Below are 16,293 nucleotides of genomic sequence, written 5' to 3'. Positions count from 1 at the left end.
GGCTGTGGTGAAGAGAAAAGACATCACTTTTATTATATGTATATTATTTATATTTTATTTTAATATATTTTATGTTATGGATTGTTGTATATATGTAATTCATATATTACCTAAGAAAAGAAAACAGTGGGGGATGATGAAAAAGTATTTTCTGAGATAGAGCATGGTGAGGAAGAGGGAGCTCTCAACAAATAAACTATTTTCTCAGTAAAGTATTGAGGAGTGTAAGGGGTAGAGAATGAGAAGAGGATAATGTTATAATTTAGAAGAAAACAGAAGGCATTAAAAAAACATTTCAGATGATCAGATTAGGAATAATCAATCAAGAAGGAGTAAAGAGATGGTCTTGTTGAATTAGGGAACCAGTTGAGATAAGATAAAAATTTGTAAGACTTCTTCCAACATTATGCAGGCAGCATGTAAAATATGCAGATAGGGCAGAGGGCAAGAAACAAGTGGCAACAAAACTGTAAATTTCAGAGTAGCTTTTTATCTGCAACACAGTCTGCATAGGGCAATTCCCTACACACCAATGCAATTTAGCTACAAAGCTTAGTTCTATTCCTCTTCAAAAATCCTACTGTGATGCCTCACAGCACAATGGAGGTAACACTCTGACCTTAGCTATGGCAGGTTCTACCGAATCTTGATAGAAAGGACACAAGTACATCCTTGGAAACATTGTTTGCCTTTCTAGGATAACTGAGAGGCTCATTATGAGAAGGCTGTGTATGAAGTGATGGAATTTAATAGCCACAGCAACCAAGGAAACCAAGAAAAACTAAAATCATCTTCTTAACCTTTTAGTAGTAAAAGAAGGAAAAAAAGAAAGCAGAGTGGGAATAAAGTGTACCAAGAAACAGTTTTTAGATTATGTATAATGATTAATCTAACTGCAGGTATGTGACACAGGAATTTTAACATACACAAAATGGAATTCGTTCTTTTTCTCCTAGAGACAACCAATCCAATGAACGATTATTTCAACAAAGAGTATTTTTCCTTGTTCTAAACCATCCTTCTAAACAATCAAAAACATTTATTAAGTGGTTACTAGGAAGTCTCTGACCTCACAGAGCTTACAATTTGTCAATCAATAAGTTAACTGGCATTTCTTCAGTCCCTACTAATGTGCCAGGCACTGTGCTAAGGTCTGGGGATGTAAAGAAAGAAGAAAAAAAGTAGTCCTTGCTCTTAAGGAGCTCACAGTCTAATAAGGAAGACAAGATGGAAATAACTACAAGCAAACAAAGCATATAAAGGATGAATTAGGGGTAATCTCATAGGGAAAGTATTAAAATAAAGATCAGGGAAAGGTTTCATGCTGAAAATGAGATTTTAACTGAAACTGTATGAAGACTAGAAAGGTACGAAGTGATGGGAGGATGGAGGGCTTTAAAAGACAGAGAGGATTATCTATTTGATCCCACAGGCAAAAAGGAGCCACTGGAACAAAGCATGACATGGTCACACCAGAATTTCAGAAAATAAACTGAAAACAGCATACAAGGGGGAGAGATTTGAAACAGTGAATCAAATCAGTAGGCTACTGAAAAAGTCCACGAGAGCCAGAACCAAAGGTGGTTGAAGTTTCAGAGAGAAGGGGGCAGGACTTAACAATTGACTAGATATGGAAGATGATCAATGAGAGAAGACAAAGACAAGCCTGGGTGACTGAAAAGATGATGGTGCCCTCCACAGTAATAGGGAAATTTGGAACAGGAGAATAGTGAAGGAAAGATAGGTTTCAATTTTGTACAAGCTAAAAAGATGTCTACAAGGCAGTCAGTTTTAGATGGTGAATAGGCAACTGGATATGCAAGTCTGCAGGCCATCAGATAAGTTAGGGCTAGATGAATAAATCTGAGAATCACCAGCACAAAAATGATAACTGAATCCATGAGAGCTTACAAGATCACCAAGGGAAGCAGTACAGGACGATAAGGGAAGAAAGCCCAGGACAGAGCCCTGTGGCTATATCCCAGTCAGTGAGTATAAAGTGGATGAAGATAGCAGTCTGGTAGGAAGTAAAAGAATGAACGTTACAAAAACCTAGAGAAGAAAGTATCAAAGAGAAGAGGGTTGTCAACGTGTTAAAGGCTGTGCAGAGAGGTCAGAAGGGATAAGGATTAAGAAAAGAACTTTAGATTGGGCTTAATATATATTAGTGGTAACTTTGGAGAGAACGGTTGGAGAGAACATGATGAGTTCAGAAGCCAGACTTCAGAGAGTTAAGAGACAGGAAAGAAAGGAGAGACATTGAGAGTAGCCACAAAAGGGAAGAGACCTTTTACTTCTAGTGAACACCAAATGGCGGATGATGCCGGTGCTGCAGGAGGAGCAGGAGGCCCCGGAGTCGGAGGCCGAGGTTGAGGCTGTGGCCGCGGGGCCCGGGGAGGAAAGGCAGAAGACAAGGAGTGGGGTCCTGTCACTAAGCTGGGCCGGCTAGTCAAGGACATGAAGATCAAGTCTTTGGAAGAGATCTATCTTTTCTCCCTTCCTATCAAGGAGTCTGAGATCATAGATTTCTTCCTGGGATCTTCACTGAAAGATGAGGTTCTGAAGATCATGCCTGTTCAGAAACAAACTAGAGCTGGACAATGTATCAGGTTCAAGGCTTTTGTGGCCATCGGTGACTACAATGGCCATGTTGGCCTGGGTGTCAAGTGCTCCAAGGAAGTGGCCACAGCTATTCGTGACGCCATCATTCTGGCCAAGCTGTCCATCATTCCTGTGAGACGTGGCTACTGGGGGAACAAAATTGGCAAGCCTCACACAGTGCCCTGCAAGGTCACTGGGCGATGTGGATCAGTTCTGGTGTGCCTGATCCCCACCCCTAGAGGTACTGGTATTGTCTCAGATCCTGTATCTAAGAAGCTCCTGATGATGGCTGGAATTGATGACTGCTACACATCTGCAAGGGGCTGTATTGCTACTCTGGGCAACTTTGTTAAAGCTACCTTTGATGCCATCTCCAAAACATACAGCTATCTAACCCCAGACCTGTGGAAGGAGACTGTGTTCACTAAGTCTCCCTATCAAGAATTCACCGACCATCTTGTGAAGACTCACACTCAAGTGTCTGTCCAGAGGACCCAGGCAGCTGCTTTGGCAACCACATAGATGATGTTTTTTATAAACAAATAAACTGAACTATGCCTGCTAAAAAAAAAAAAAACAAAAAAAAAAGGGAAGAGAGATGTAGGATGATATTAGGGATTAAGTGAGGGTTTTCTGAAGATGGGGTAGATGTGGGTGTGTTTGTAGGCAGTACGGAAGCAGCCAATAGACAGGGAGAGATTGAAGATCAATGAGATATTAGGATAAAGGGGTTGGAGAGAGACAGGAGATCGTGCTAGGAAAGATGAAAATGGCATTACCTGTGTATGTAGAGGGCTTAGTCTTTGCAAGGAGAAAGGCCATCTCTTCAAGTGAACCATGATTGAAGGAGACAGTAGCAGAAAGTATCTAAGTGATGGGAGACGTAAGGTTAAAAAAAGACCAACTGTATGTAGCTGAGGTGAGGTGGAATAGGTCATGGGAGATGACAAAATTGAGCAACTGGAAAATGGGAAGTGACTGAAGGAGCATCACTACAGCAGTTGGGGAAGACAGAAAGATGATGAGCCAGGAACAGAACTCATGAGTTCACTGAGAGTATCCTGGAGGTTCATAAATAAACAGCTACCAGAATCTTGACTGGATGATATGGACTGAATGAACCCCAAAGGACAAGAGGTTACTGAGTGATGGTGAGAGAGTCAGAACCTGGAAGTTGAGGAGCAAGCGATACTCCAACTCTACCAGAACCAGTGATTTGGGGGGACAAGGGGAGATGGGTGTGTGAAGGTGCAGCTAGTGCTGGAAAAGGTGGCTAGGAAAACTGTCATCAGGAGAGAGCCAGGTCTAAGGGAATGCAAGAAGAAGCAAGTACTGAGAAAGGAAAATGTGTAAGATGAGGCATTTATGTCAGTTACTGAAAAGCCATTCGACAGAGCACACTGGAAAGGGTGGGCTGCTTTAAAGTAAGATGCTGGGGAGGACACAGAGTGAGGGGAATGGATGGGGGATGTTTCAAAGATAGCCACATTGTTGATGGAACTATGAATTACTGGGAAACACTCTTTTTTGAGAAAAATTACTTGTGCCTTTGACCCCACAGTTTAAAGGTGTCTGTCACTAGTGAAATTACAGTCAGATGCTACTATCACATCTCAAGCTCAGAAGCTTCACAGAAAAGAACATGCTTTAATGACCAGTCAGTGAATAAGTTTCAGACAAATAGCACGTGGTGCTTGCAAAGCATTTATATGTTATCTCATCATCCTTACAATAATCCTGTGAAGTAAGTGCTATTATTATCCACTTTTTACTGACCAGAAAACTGAAGCATATAGCTTAACTGGCTTGCCCAGGGTTACATAACTACTGTCTAAGGTAATATTCAAACTTAGGTCTTCCTGGCTCCATTCATTGTGCCGCCTAACTGCCAAATGGAATTGTCCAGAGGAGTGGTAATAAAGGCCTGAATCAAGGTGGTTGTTAAGTAACTAGAGAGAAGGGGGCATATATCAGATACTTTGTGAAGACAGAAATGACAAGATTTGGCAATAGCTTAGATATGTATGTAGGATGAGTGACAGCGAGGAGTAGAGGATGATGGGAGGCCTGTTTTCCTTTCAACAGTAAAAGGAAAATTGGGAAATGGAGAGGCTTGCAGGTAACCAAAGAGTTCTGTTTTGGACTTGTTGAATTTAACACATATAACTATATGTAGAGATGTCCAAGAGGCAGGTAGGTGTTAATGTGAGAGTAGAGCTTGGGAGAAAGACTAGGGCTAGATTTGTAGATCTGGGAAAGACTGGCATGAAGATGATAACTGAACTGGGAGCCACGGAAGATTACCAAATGACAAAATATAGAGAGAAAAGAGAAGAAGGCTGAGGACAGTGTCTTGGAAGACAACCACAGTTAATGGCCCTGACACGGATTATGAGCTAGTGAAGGTGCATTTAAAACAGGTAAGAACAGAATAAGGAGTCAAACAAACAAAAACCCAGAGAGGAGAGTATTCATAGGGAGAAGGTAATCAACAATGTCAAATGTTACCGAAAGTTCAAGAAGACTCTCAAAGCCATCTTCAACTCTTCAGTCTTTCTTGTACTACATATAAAATCAATTGCCAGGTATTGCGAATTCTATCTTTATCTAGTTTCTCATGTGAATGTTACTACCTTATGTCAGGTTTTCATCATCTCGTGGTAAAACTAATTCTACAGTCTACTACTCCAAGACTCAGAAATGGCCTTTTCACCTCCACAAAGCTGCCAAATTGATATTCCTCAACCTCAGGCATAACTCTGTCACTCCCCTGCCCAAAAAGTTTTGGTGACTTCCTATTGCTTCTAAGAACAAATACGAACTCCTCTGTATGCAAAGCCCTTCTAGTTCCAACCTGGAGGTATCAACTTAACTTTCCAAACGTACTTCATGTTACTGCCCTCCCACACTCCATATTGCACATAAATTGATCTCCTTGCTGTCATCTGAGCACACATTCTATCTCTCACTTCCAACCCATTTGCACAGGCTATCCTATCTTCCCAATCCTGACATGTTTTCTTTCCTCACCTCTCATTCTTGGAATTTCTACCTCCATTGTTTCAATTGCTGCCTTCTGATTCCTCTTTGTTGTTAATAGTTCCCCTCAAAAAATTAGTTTGAATTTACTTTGATATCTATGTCCACCACAATTCACTCTCTAATGTAACAGACTGAAAAATATTTGCTTATTTACATTAATACAGAGAATTTCCTGACTGGGAGTTTCCAACTCCATTCAAATCACAGGTCTAGAAAACCATAAACAATTTGTATATGTTACTTCCCACACCTCCTTGTAGAATGCAAGATGCATGAAGACGGAAAATCTTCACTTTTTGTCTTTGTACCCCCCAGTGCCTAATACAGTGCCTGGTACATAGTAGGCAATTAATAAATGTCTGATCTAAACTGAATATTAAGATTTGTGCAATGACAAAATAATGCTTAATAACAGATGAACCACACCACATTAATATGGATAGTCTTAAAATAAATAAAGAAGTTTCAGCTGAATATAAGGATGGTTCACAGGTTTTCCTCAAAAAGGCAAAGGAGTTGGCAGAAATGGTTTCATTAATATGTCCAAAAGCAAAACCTATTACCTCCCGGATCAAAAACAAAATCCTCTGTCATGCAAAGCCCCAATAACCTAGGCTCCTCTTACTTTTCCAGTCTTCTCACATCTTACTCCCTGCCACATAATCTTCAATCCAGACACATGTGGCTGTTCCACAAACAAGACACTCCATCTGTAGTCTCTAGGCATTTTCTGTCTGCCCCCCCATGCCTGGAATGTTCTCCCTTGTCATCTCCACCTACTGGATTCCCTGGCTTTCTTTGTTTAGAAATACTCTTGATACTCAGTACAGGTCATTCTCATAAAGAAATTAGACATGTGAACCAACTAAAATTCCATCTTTTACAGGAAGCCTTTCCCACCCCTTCTTAATTCCAGTGGCTTCCTTTTGTGAGTTGTTTCCTATTTATCCTCCCCCCACCCCCGTGGCGCATACATGCGCACACATGCGCATATACACGCACACACACAATCACTACAGAGCAAAGCAGAAGATTAAGAATAGTATCATTTATAACACAAAGTGAAAACAAATCTAAAGAATGACTGAATCAACACTCAACTAAGCTACATCATTCCACAATCATTTACACATTAACTGCCAGAGGATAACAAATTATATGGAACAAATGTATCATTTCCATAGTGTTCTGTTTTCTTCATCAGTGACAGAGGAACATTTGGACCCAAAAATCTCAGTCAAAGTCTCAGGCACTTAAGCCACTTCATGCTAAAGACTTACAACAGGAAAAACAACTGAACAAATTAAGTAAACACCATGAAAACCAGTGCTTGATGTGATACAATCTTAAGAGCACTGAGGAAACCTTTTAGAAGGTATCCCAGCACAAATGAATGGAAAAAATTCCTGGATATTACTACTCCCAAAAGGCCAGTCACTACTGGTTCACATGTCTAATTTCTTACCTTTATGAGAATGACCTATACTGAGTATCGAGCATTTCTGAACAAAAAAACCTAGAAGCAGGTATTTCCATATATACCAAACTATTCATAGAAGAAGTTTTTTGTGGAAAACAACAGAAATAGGTCCACCAATTGGTGGATGAACAAACTGTGGCATGTAGATGTAATGGAATGTTTTGATGACACTAAAAATGACAGATATTTAGAAAAACTTTTAAATGGGAAGAACTGAACTAACGCCTGCAAAGATAAAATAAGGAATAATATACACAACTAAAAAAATGTGAATAAAAATAACACTAAAAAGCAACTGAACTTGGGATTAACACACCTCTTGGCTCCTCTTAGATCCAGTGAGGTTAAAAGACTTGCCAGAGATCAAGAAATCAATAAAATACAAACTAAAAAAAGTCTTTCATAATCAACATTCCCATGTCTTTAGACTCACACATACAAAGAATACAAAATCCTACTGTTTATTGCTTGCTGATTACGAGAGCAAGAGAGCAAGAGAATGAGAGAGAGAGAGACAGAGAGGCATTTGACTTAGTAGAACAACACATAGCCTCTTTGGAAGATCTCTGGAAGTATATGAGCAACAAGCAGAGGGTGAAAATGCAGGGTAATTCTGCAATCTCCTCATAGAGGAAAGGCCAGAGTGGGTGAGATCACAGATCCAAGAAAATACTGAAAAAACAAAACAAAACACATTTCTTTTATTATCACACCCAATTCTTTCTGATTAGAATTCATCACTGTTATTCGGCAAATTTATGAATATAATAATTAATTTAATAAAACTTAGCCTATAAAGGAAGTACCCTAGCAATCCCTTTAAATAAAACACAAATTCGTAATCTCTATAAACCAATCATTTCCCCTATCTAATCAATAAGTCACCCCCAACTTACCATGACAATCTTGTTGCCATATCCAGCAAAATACTCTTCCATTCTGGCTGCTCAAATTTCCAAATTCTTGCTGTTCCATCTCTGCTACCACTTAAGAAGCTAAAAATAAATATTAAGAAAGGTATTATACCCACATATTTGAGAGTAAATTTTCATTACACTGAAGATCATAGGAAGATAGATTTAGAGCTGGAAGGTCCACTCTCCCATTTTACATAATGAGCCATAGGAGATAAAGTCTTGACCAACATCCCACAAATAGTAAAGAAGCAATAGTAAGGGGCCAGGACTAGAATACACCAATCAAGCAGAAATGAAGCATTAATCACGTTTCAGGCAGTTTGTTAGGCAATGTAATGCAAGGAGAAAACTGAAACAATCTCTATCTTCAAGGGTTTATATTACGGGGTTCTTTCTACTGCACTACTCTGCCTACCAAAATTTGCAATCACTTAAAACCACCCTAAAGAAGTATTGCAAGTAGTTAATAGCACAAATGCAAAATTATTTTCACAGGGCTACAGATGTAGAGTCAGATGAGATCGCAGAAATCATCCACTCCACTCCCTCACTTTACAGGTTAAAAAAAAAAAAAAAACCAAGGCTAGGGCGACAAAGTGATTTTCCAAAGTTCTTTTAAATAATATCTAGCACAGCTGGAGCTTGAAACTATGTTCGAGGCTTCCAAAAAATACTCTTTCAGTTATACCACATTATCTTTCTTCCTTCTTTCCACCATATCTCAAGAATCTTTTTTTCCCTTAAATTTGAGAGCAAAATTGCATTAAACCTCACCAAAAATAAAAAGTTGTATTGCTACTGAACCACTACTCCTTTAAAATTCAAGTGACCACAATCTACCTCATTATTGATATAGCTATGAATGTTTCAGCCATTCTGGAAAAGAATTTAGAATTATGCTAGAAAAGTTTCTAAATCAAATTGTGCATACTCACTGTCTCAGATATTACACTGCTAGACCTACTCTCTAAGGAGGTTACTAAACAGACAGCAAGACTCACACCCACATGTATATTAATACTCATAACAGTACTATTTGAGAAAACAAAAAGCTAAAACTAAAATAAACGCAACAAGGATTGGGGAATAGCTGTACAAATTATGACATGAATGTGACAATGTTATTTCTCCTTAAAGGAGTAATGACAAAAAAGGTTTCAAAAAACATGGGAAGATATGCATAATATTATGCAGAGCAAAGAAAGTAGAACCAAAAGAATATACATAATGTACATATACACATTGTAAATCTAGGCAATACAGAGCAAACAAAAAATTCAGTGGTCAATGTTATACCATATTTTCAAAGTTAAAGTACACACATACACATCCTTTTCGTTGGTAATCAACATATCAACTGTTCTTTGGAGAATGTACTTTTTCAGGGGAGGACTGTTTGGTATTTGTTAGGAAGTGCTGAAACAATATCAAATTAAACAAAGTCAAAACAAAATATTTAAATACAATTTTTGAAATTTTACAAATAAAATTTATGCTATACAATATCACCTTTGCTCTAACCTGGATCTAGCCATCTCCCTAAAACAGTTTTCTGCCTCAAGCTCCTATGTACAAAATGAAGCAGACTGCTACATAATGGTTCAATGGAAAAAGATCCCCAGTTTTTCTGTTCTACCAAGATTTTACAGATTAGAAAACTGAAGCTCTGGCAAATTCAGTGATCTGCCCAATATCATATAGGTATTAATCATCAGAGGCAGAATTTTGAATCCAAGTCATCTGACTACAGAATCGATGCTCCATTCTACCACTTCACAACACTAATTTTATCCTTGTCTCATAGTCTTGAATTCCCTAATCTAGATCTCTAACTACCAAATCTTTATTTTCATCAAAATCTATGTTCCTTTCAGCTCCTCACTCTTTTAAAATACACAAAACATCAAGATATGCTAAGTTCCTGAAGAATGTTTCCAAAGTGTAATGAAGAACCTCCTAAATCTTGTCAAAACTGATTACTGCATATTCCTGGTGCTTTTTGTAGGCATAAATGACACTGCCAGAAGAAATTTAGATAATATTAATAAAGATCATCATGGCTTAGCTAAAAATCTGAAGACCTAAAGAGTAGAGGCAGTGTTTTCAACAATCAAAGTCAAGGCAAATGAGAGAAGTAAATAAATAGTTAAGAAGATTTTGTCTGAGAATAGAGATTTGGATTTCTGGACTATGGTTTAAAAATATGATCCTCAATAGAGAGGGATGTAACTAATGAAGGCTGGTTACAATGTACTTCTCTGCTCTTGCAGATGTAACCAAAGGGCTTTAAAAAGCAAAAAGAAGGGAGGAAATTGCCTATGTAAGGCAATAGCTATTATAGACAGTAGTAGCTACAACAGCCAACATTTATATAGTGCTTACTACGTGCCAGCCACTGTGCTAAGTGCTTATTTACAATTATTATCTCATTTGATCCTCATAACAACCCTGGAGGCAAACAGAGGTTAAGTGACTTGCCCAGAATCACACATCGAGTAAGTGTTTGAGGTCACATTTGAACTCAGGTCTTCCTAACTCCAGGCCTGGTGCTTTAGCTGTTATGCCACTTAGCTGCCTAAGTATAGCAACAGAGACAGCAAGAAATTATCAGAGACAAAAATCCAAGAGAAGATCCAACAATACTATCCAGATTCTGAGTCTCTATATGTAAATGAACAAAATAAGAATAACAAATATGGTGACCTGACGATATTAATGCAATTAGATTAATCTGACATCATCAAATATTAGTGATATTTGATGGAATGAGGCTGATGATTAGAAGTGGCTGAAAGAGTAAGCCTTATTCAAAAGAAACAGAAAAGGTTAAAGAAAAAGAGGGAAAAGGGCAAAATCACATTCTATTTAAGAAAGAATACTAAAAGGACTGGAGGCTATGATCTTTTAACTTGTCACTGTTCCTTAAAATGGAAAAATGGGAAAAGGGCTACAAAACTGAAGGGTAAACAACCCAACTTCTATACAAAGTCTGCAAATTATAGTCTAGTGAACTTGACTCTGGTTCCTGAAAATTTTTTTTAGAATACGTTAATAAAGAAATAGCGAACATCAATGATAATTGCAAAATTAAGATCTATTTGTTGTTGCATCAAAGAACTGGAGACAACAATTAGGTCATGGCTGAATAATTTTTGGTATAGAAATGTAATGGAATATTATTACATAAAAAATTATGAAAGATAGAGCCAAAGAAATCTGGGAAGACTTATTACAAAATTATTAAGCACAACCAGAGGACAATTAATTTCTATGATGACCATAATAATGTAAAGGAAAATAACTCTGAAACACTTCAAACTCTGATCAAAGAAGTGAACAGTCATGGTTGCTGGAGACTGATGAATGGTTGTATATAGAACTACATGTACATAGCTAATGATTTCTTTTTGCTTGATTAAATTTATTGGGTATAGAGGAGGCTTCTATGGGGGGGAGCAGAGTTGGTGGGTAATAAAAATGATGGAAAAAAGCATCAATAAAATATTTTTAAAATACACAGAAGACAGCAAAAGGAAGTTTGTAAATGGAAACAGAAGCATGACAATTTTATTATTACTGTTTTAAGTTTAATATACACTTTAAAAACCTGCATCCAAGTTTATGCTTTGTTTCCTTTCTTCCCTCCCTCCTTCCTGATGGCTCCCCAAGCTACCAGGGTTTCATCATATTGATGCTGACTCAGCGTGAATACCCAATATTCTGCATATTCTTTTCGAGATAATTCCTTCTGAGCTCAAAAGGTCTGATAGCTTCTTTGGTAGCAGCAATAACAGGTATGTACTACTGCACCTATTTCTGTATCATATACAATTCTTTCCTGTTCTTTGTTTATTGAAATATTTGCTGATATTAAGCTCAAAATAAAAAAGTAGTAATAACAAAGAGCCAGCACCAAGAACAGGTCATGCTCTCCTCTGAATCTCACCTCCTCATTTGTAAAATTGGAATATGAATACTTCTCTTTTTTGCAAAATTCTATAATACATTATTAACGGGATGGTTTGGTAACATTCGGAAAGGAAAGCAGTGATCATTACTGCTTTCAGTTAACATGGCTTCTTGGTAGATCACAGGAATATTACTGATATAGTTTACCTGGACTTTGACAAAACTTGAGCTGAACCTAATAAGGTGAAACTTAACTTATCAAGGACAAATGTAAGGTCTCAAATGTTCAAAATATCAAGCCCCTATGTAGAAAATGAAGGAGACTGATACATAATGGTTCAACTGAAAAAGATCCCCGGTTTTTCTATTCTGTTTCAGCAAACTACATACTCAATATGAATAAACCATATGGTATAGCAATTAAAAAAACAACTAATCCAACTTTTTACATTAAGAGGACTAGGGGAAGTGATCTCAGTACTATACTCAGTTCGGAGTGCCACATTAACAAAGACATTGATAAAATGAAGAACATCCAGAGGAGGACAACAATGATGAAAGACAGAATCAAGATCATGTCACATAAGGATCAACTGATCCTTAACTGGGGATGCGTAGCCTGGAGATGAAAAGATAAGACAACTGTCTCCAAGTGTCTGAAAGGTTGTAATGTAGAAAAGTGGACAAGTAACAATGAGTAGAAGTTGCAAAAAGGCACCTTGGCTTGACGTAAGGAAAAACTTCAGAAGAGTTAGAGCCATCTAAAAATAGAAAGACAGTATGTTCTTTCTTGCTTAGAAGTCTTCAAGAAAAGGCAGCACTGACTGCTTGTCTGGGAAACTATTCATCATTTACGTACAAGCTGGACTAAATGCCCTCTGAGTCCCTTCCTACTCTAAGAATCAGTTACATAACGATTCCATGCTAATTACCCGCTAATTACCCATCTTTACTTATTTCCTGGTATCCAGTCTGTCCAAATTAATCATTGTCAATAAGATTACCATAAAATCCCTCACCCTTTTTGGCTTTCTACTATTATTACCTAGCTAATTCCCAACACTAGGTAATCCTGAGCTTCCTATCTATGTTCTAGGCTGCCAATTGCTGCTAGATATATTCACAAAAACCTCCTGGAACTTATTAATCACAGATTTATGCAACACAACCTTAGCTAGAATTCAGCAATCTTTTTATTTGCTGTCATTTCTAGCTAAAACAGAAAACCACCCACAGGGATAAATAAGAGGCAGTATATGCCAGGTAAGACAGACCACTACCATCAGCTTGACTAACATCTTTTAGATTCTGCTACAGACAGCCCGAGATCCTGGACCCAAGAGCCATGGGAGTGGCAGTGCCTTCAACCATTATTCTAGGTGGCCACTCCAGTGGAGATACAGCCTGGCAACAGCTTCAGCTAAAGCCAAAACCTGAAGATCCAGAAAAGAAAGTTCTTGCCACTAAAGTCCTTGGCACTCTCAAATGGTTCAACATAAAAAAATGACGTGATTTTTTAGTGTAATGACATTAAATGAGAAGCATCAGCATCTGCTAAGAACATGGGACCTTTCTACCTGATTTGTAGCTAAAGCCTTCCACATGTGTTATCTTCCCCATTACAATGAGAGCAAGGACTGTCTTATTTTTCTTTGTACACTTAGTACTTACCACAGTGCTTTGCATGCATGAATTACCAACAGTGACTATTCATTTCTCTTCAATTTCCTAACTGTACTTTTAATTTTCCTTAGTGAATAGAAGTTAATTCTCCTACCCAGATAACCTCTCACCCCTACTTATACTACCATCACTCAATAAGTCTCTTCTAAATGTTATTTCTCTCCCTTGCTAAGTATTCCTTCCTTTCTGCCTCCCTTAACTTAAAATCAATCAATCAATAAACATTTTAAGCATCTACTCCATGTCAGGCACTGTGTTAAAAGACAGCCCCTACCCTCAAGAAGCCTACAATCTAATAGGGGAGACAACAAGCAAGCTATATACAGGAAACAGGAAATAACTGACAGAGGGAAAGTACTGGAATTAAGAGGGTTTGGGAAAGGCTTCCTATAAAAGATGGGATTTTTGTAGGGGCTTAAAGGAAACCAGGAAGTCAGAAAGCAAGCTGAGGAGGGAGACCATTCTAAGCATGGGAGATTGTCAGAGAAAACGTCCGGAGTCTAGAGATGGAGTGTCTCCTTTGTGATACATCCAGGACACCAGTGTTATTGGATCGAAGGGTATATGGAAATAAGTCAAGTATAAGAAGACTAGAAAGGTAGAAGAGGGCTAGGGCTTATTATGAAGGGGTTCAAATGCCAAAAACAGCATTTTGTATTTGATCCTGGGGGCAAGAAGGAGTCACTGGAGTTTACTGAGTAGGAGAGTGATATGATCAAACCTGTGCTTTAGGAAAATCACTTTAGTGGCTGAATGGGTTGAAGTGGGGAGAATCTTCTCTTAAACCTAATATTTCTTCAAGCTACTATTCTTCTTTCATATAAAAGCTGTTAAAATAACCTTTTCTTTTCCTAACATTGTAACAGGCATTCCCCACGGTGTTGTCTTTGGCTCTCCTCTTTTTTTTTTTTTTTTTAAACTTTTAGGCAATTGGGGTTAAGTGATTTGTGCAGGGTCACATAGCTATTAAGTGTCAAGTGTTTGGTCTGAGGTCGGATTTGAACTCAGGTCCTCCTGACTTCAGGGTCGGTACTCTATCCACTGTGCCACATAGCTGCCCCTCCCTTTTTTTAACCTCTATTTTAATGATCTCATTTATTTCCAGAGCTTCAAATATCACTTCTATGTAGATGACTACAGATCTGAACTCTAGACTACCATTTTTAACTGCCTATTTGGTGTAATGACAAAACCACCTGACACACACAAAGCACTCTGGCGTTCCTCAAGCACTCTATATAATTTCTCATCCCACTCTCACCTAAAATACTCAGTATACCTAAAAGTAAACTCATCTTTCCCATTAAACTGCTCTTCCTCCTGATTCAATTGCCATCCCATGTGTATTCTATTACCTGTGCTCTTAACTTCAGAGAAACCTTTGACTCATCTTTATCCTTCCTAAACATCTAGTCAACAGATACTGTTTATACCATTTTCATGCACTGTTTCTCATCCATTTCTTTCTCATCACTGCCAGTGCCACCATAACAGTCTACTTACTGGTCTCCCTATCTCTAGTCTTCAAAATACACAGGTCTGTTCTTGTCCCTCCACCTTTAAGTCTCCAATGGCTTCCTATTGGCTACCTTTTTATAGATAAATGTCTTACACTGGCTTTGTACTATTAGCTGGCTCCAATATACCCTTCCTGTCTATTTCACCTTCCCATTCTCTGTGCTATACAACCAAACTGGATTATTCAATGTTCTCCAAATAAGTCCTAAGCTTTTCCACTGTCATACCTTAATTTACACAATTTCCTATGGCTCAAAAACCCTGTTCTCCATTGTCACTTGTAAAAAATCTTATTAATCTTTCAAGGATTATCTTAAGTGATATTTTCTCCTGAAATCTTTCCTAATTAACCCAAACTGATTGTTGTATCTATGGAAGCTCATTTTCTTCACCTTTAAAAAAAAAGGTTAAATAAGTCCCAGTTAGAGGAAAACACAATTCCTTGGAGAAATTATGGCATAAAAAATTAAAATAAAATTTAAACAGTCAAGATATATATTAAAAAGCTCAAGATAAATTTGCTGAAAAATGCAAATACTAACTAGGAAAAAATAAATACAGGGTGTCCCAAAAGTCTAGATATTAAGAAAATATGATTATAAAAATGAATAAACCTATAAATATTTGAAATATAACAAATGTGACTATATATGTAAATAAGCCCTTCACTAAGATTGCTGATAGCAGCCAATAGGATAGAGTAAGGAGTAAAAGAAGGTAGAAGAGAAGACACAAAAGTACGTAAGATCTTAGAAGAACTTAATTTTTAGTCAAAGACAAAGACAGTAAATTAATAAATTAAGCAAATTCCATGATGGCTAGCCTAGATTTTATTATATTTAAAAATATAGTGCACATATATGCATATGTGTACACACACACATATGCAAATAAATATCTAGTTGAAAGTTTAATTTTTTTAAAAAACATACCGATCACCATTGTTAGAAAACTGGATGCTATCGACTTTGTCCTACAAAAAGAAAAAGTATTCAAATTATTCAACTTTTCATTCAAATAAGTATTTTCCTCATGTGACTTCCAAAATAATCCAGTGTAAGAAGAATATTTGAAAACTCAAGAATCTCTTCCACTTTTATGACTTAGTATCTATAAGAATTCTGCCTCTTAGTTACAGTAATA

General features: G+C 37.5%; 1 protein-coding gene and 1 pseudogene across 1 annotated transcript in view; one reads left to right on the top strand and one right to left on the bottom strand.

Moving 5' to 3' along the window:
* Positions 1 to 16,293, bottom strand: part of BRWD1 (bromodomain and WD repeat domain containing 1) — a 150,607-nt gene that overhangs the window by 82,326 nt on the left and 51,988 nt on the right. Inside the window, exons 12-13 of the mRNA XM_027843632.1 lie at positions 16,083 to 16,123; positions 8,020 to 8,118 (exon numbers count right to left, since the gene is read on the bottom strand). Coding sequence (XP_027699433.1) covers positions 8,020 to 8,118; positions 16,083 to 16,123 — 140 coding nt within the window. The remainder of the gene's footprint in view (positions 1 to 8,019; positions 8,119 to 16,082; positions 16,124 to 16,293) is intronic.
* LOC114029231 lies at positions 2,311 to 3,123 on the top strand (annotated as a pseudogene).

The sequence above is a fragment of the Vombatus ursinus genome, unplaced genomic scaffold (assembly GCF_900497805.2).
Source record: "Vombatus ursinus unplaced genomic scaffold, bare-nosed wombat genome assembly UNPS02014924.1, whole genome shotgun sequence".
Taxonomy (NCBI): domain Eukaryota; kingdom Metazoa; phylum Chordata; class Mammalia; order Diprotodontia; family Vombatidae; genus Vombatus; species Vombatus ursinus.
Note: the sequence above shows the minus strand (reverse complement) of the source record. Positions and strands in the feature narration are given on the sequence as shown.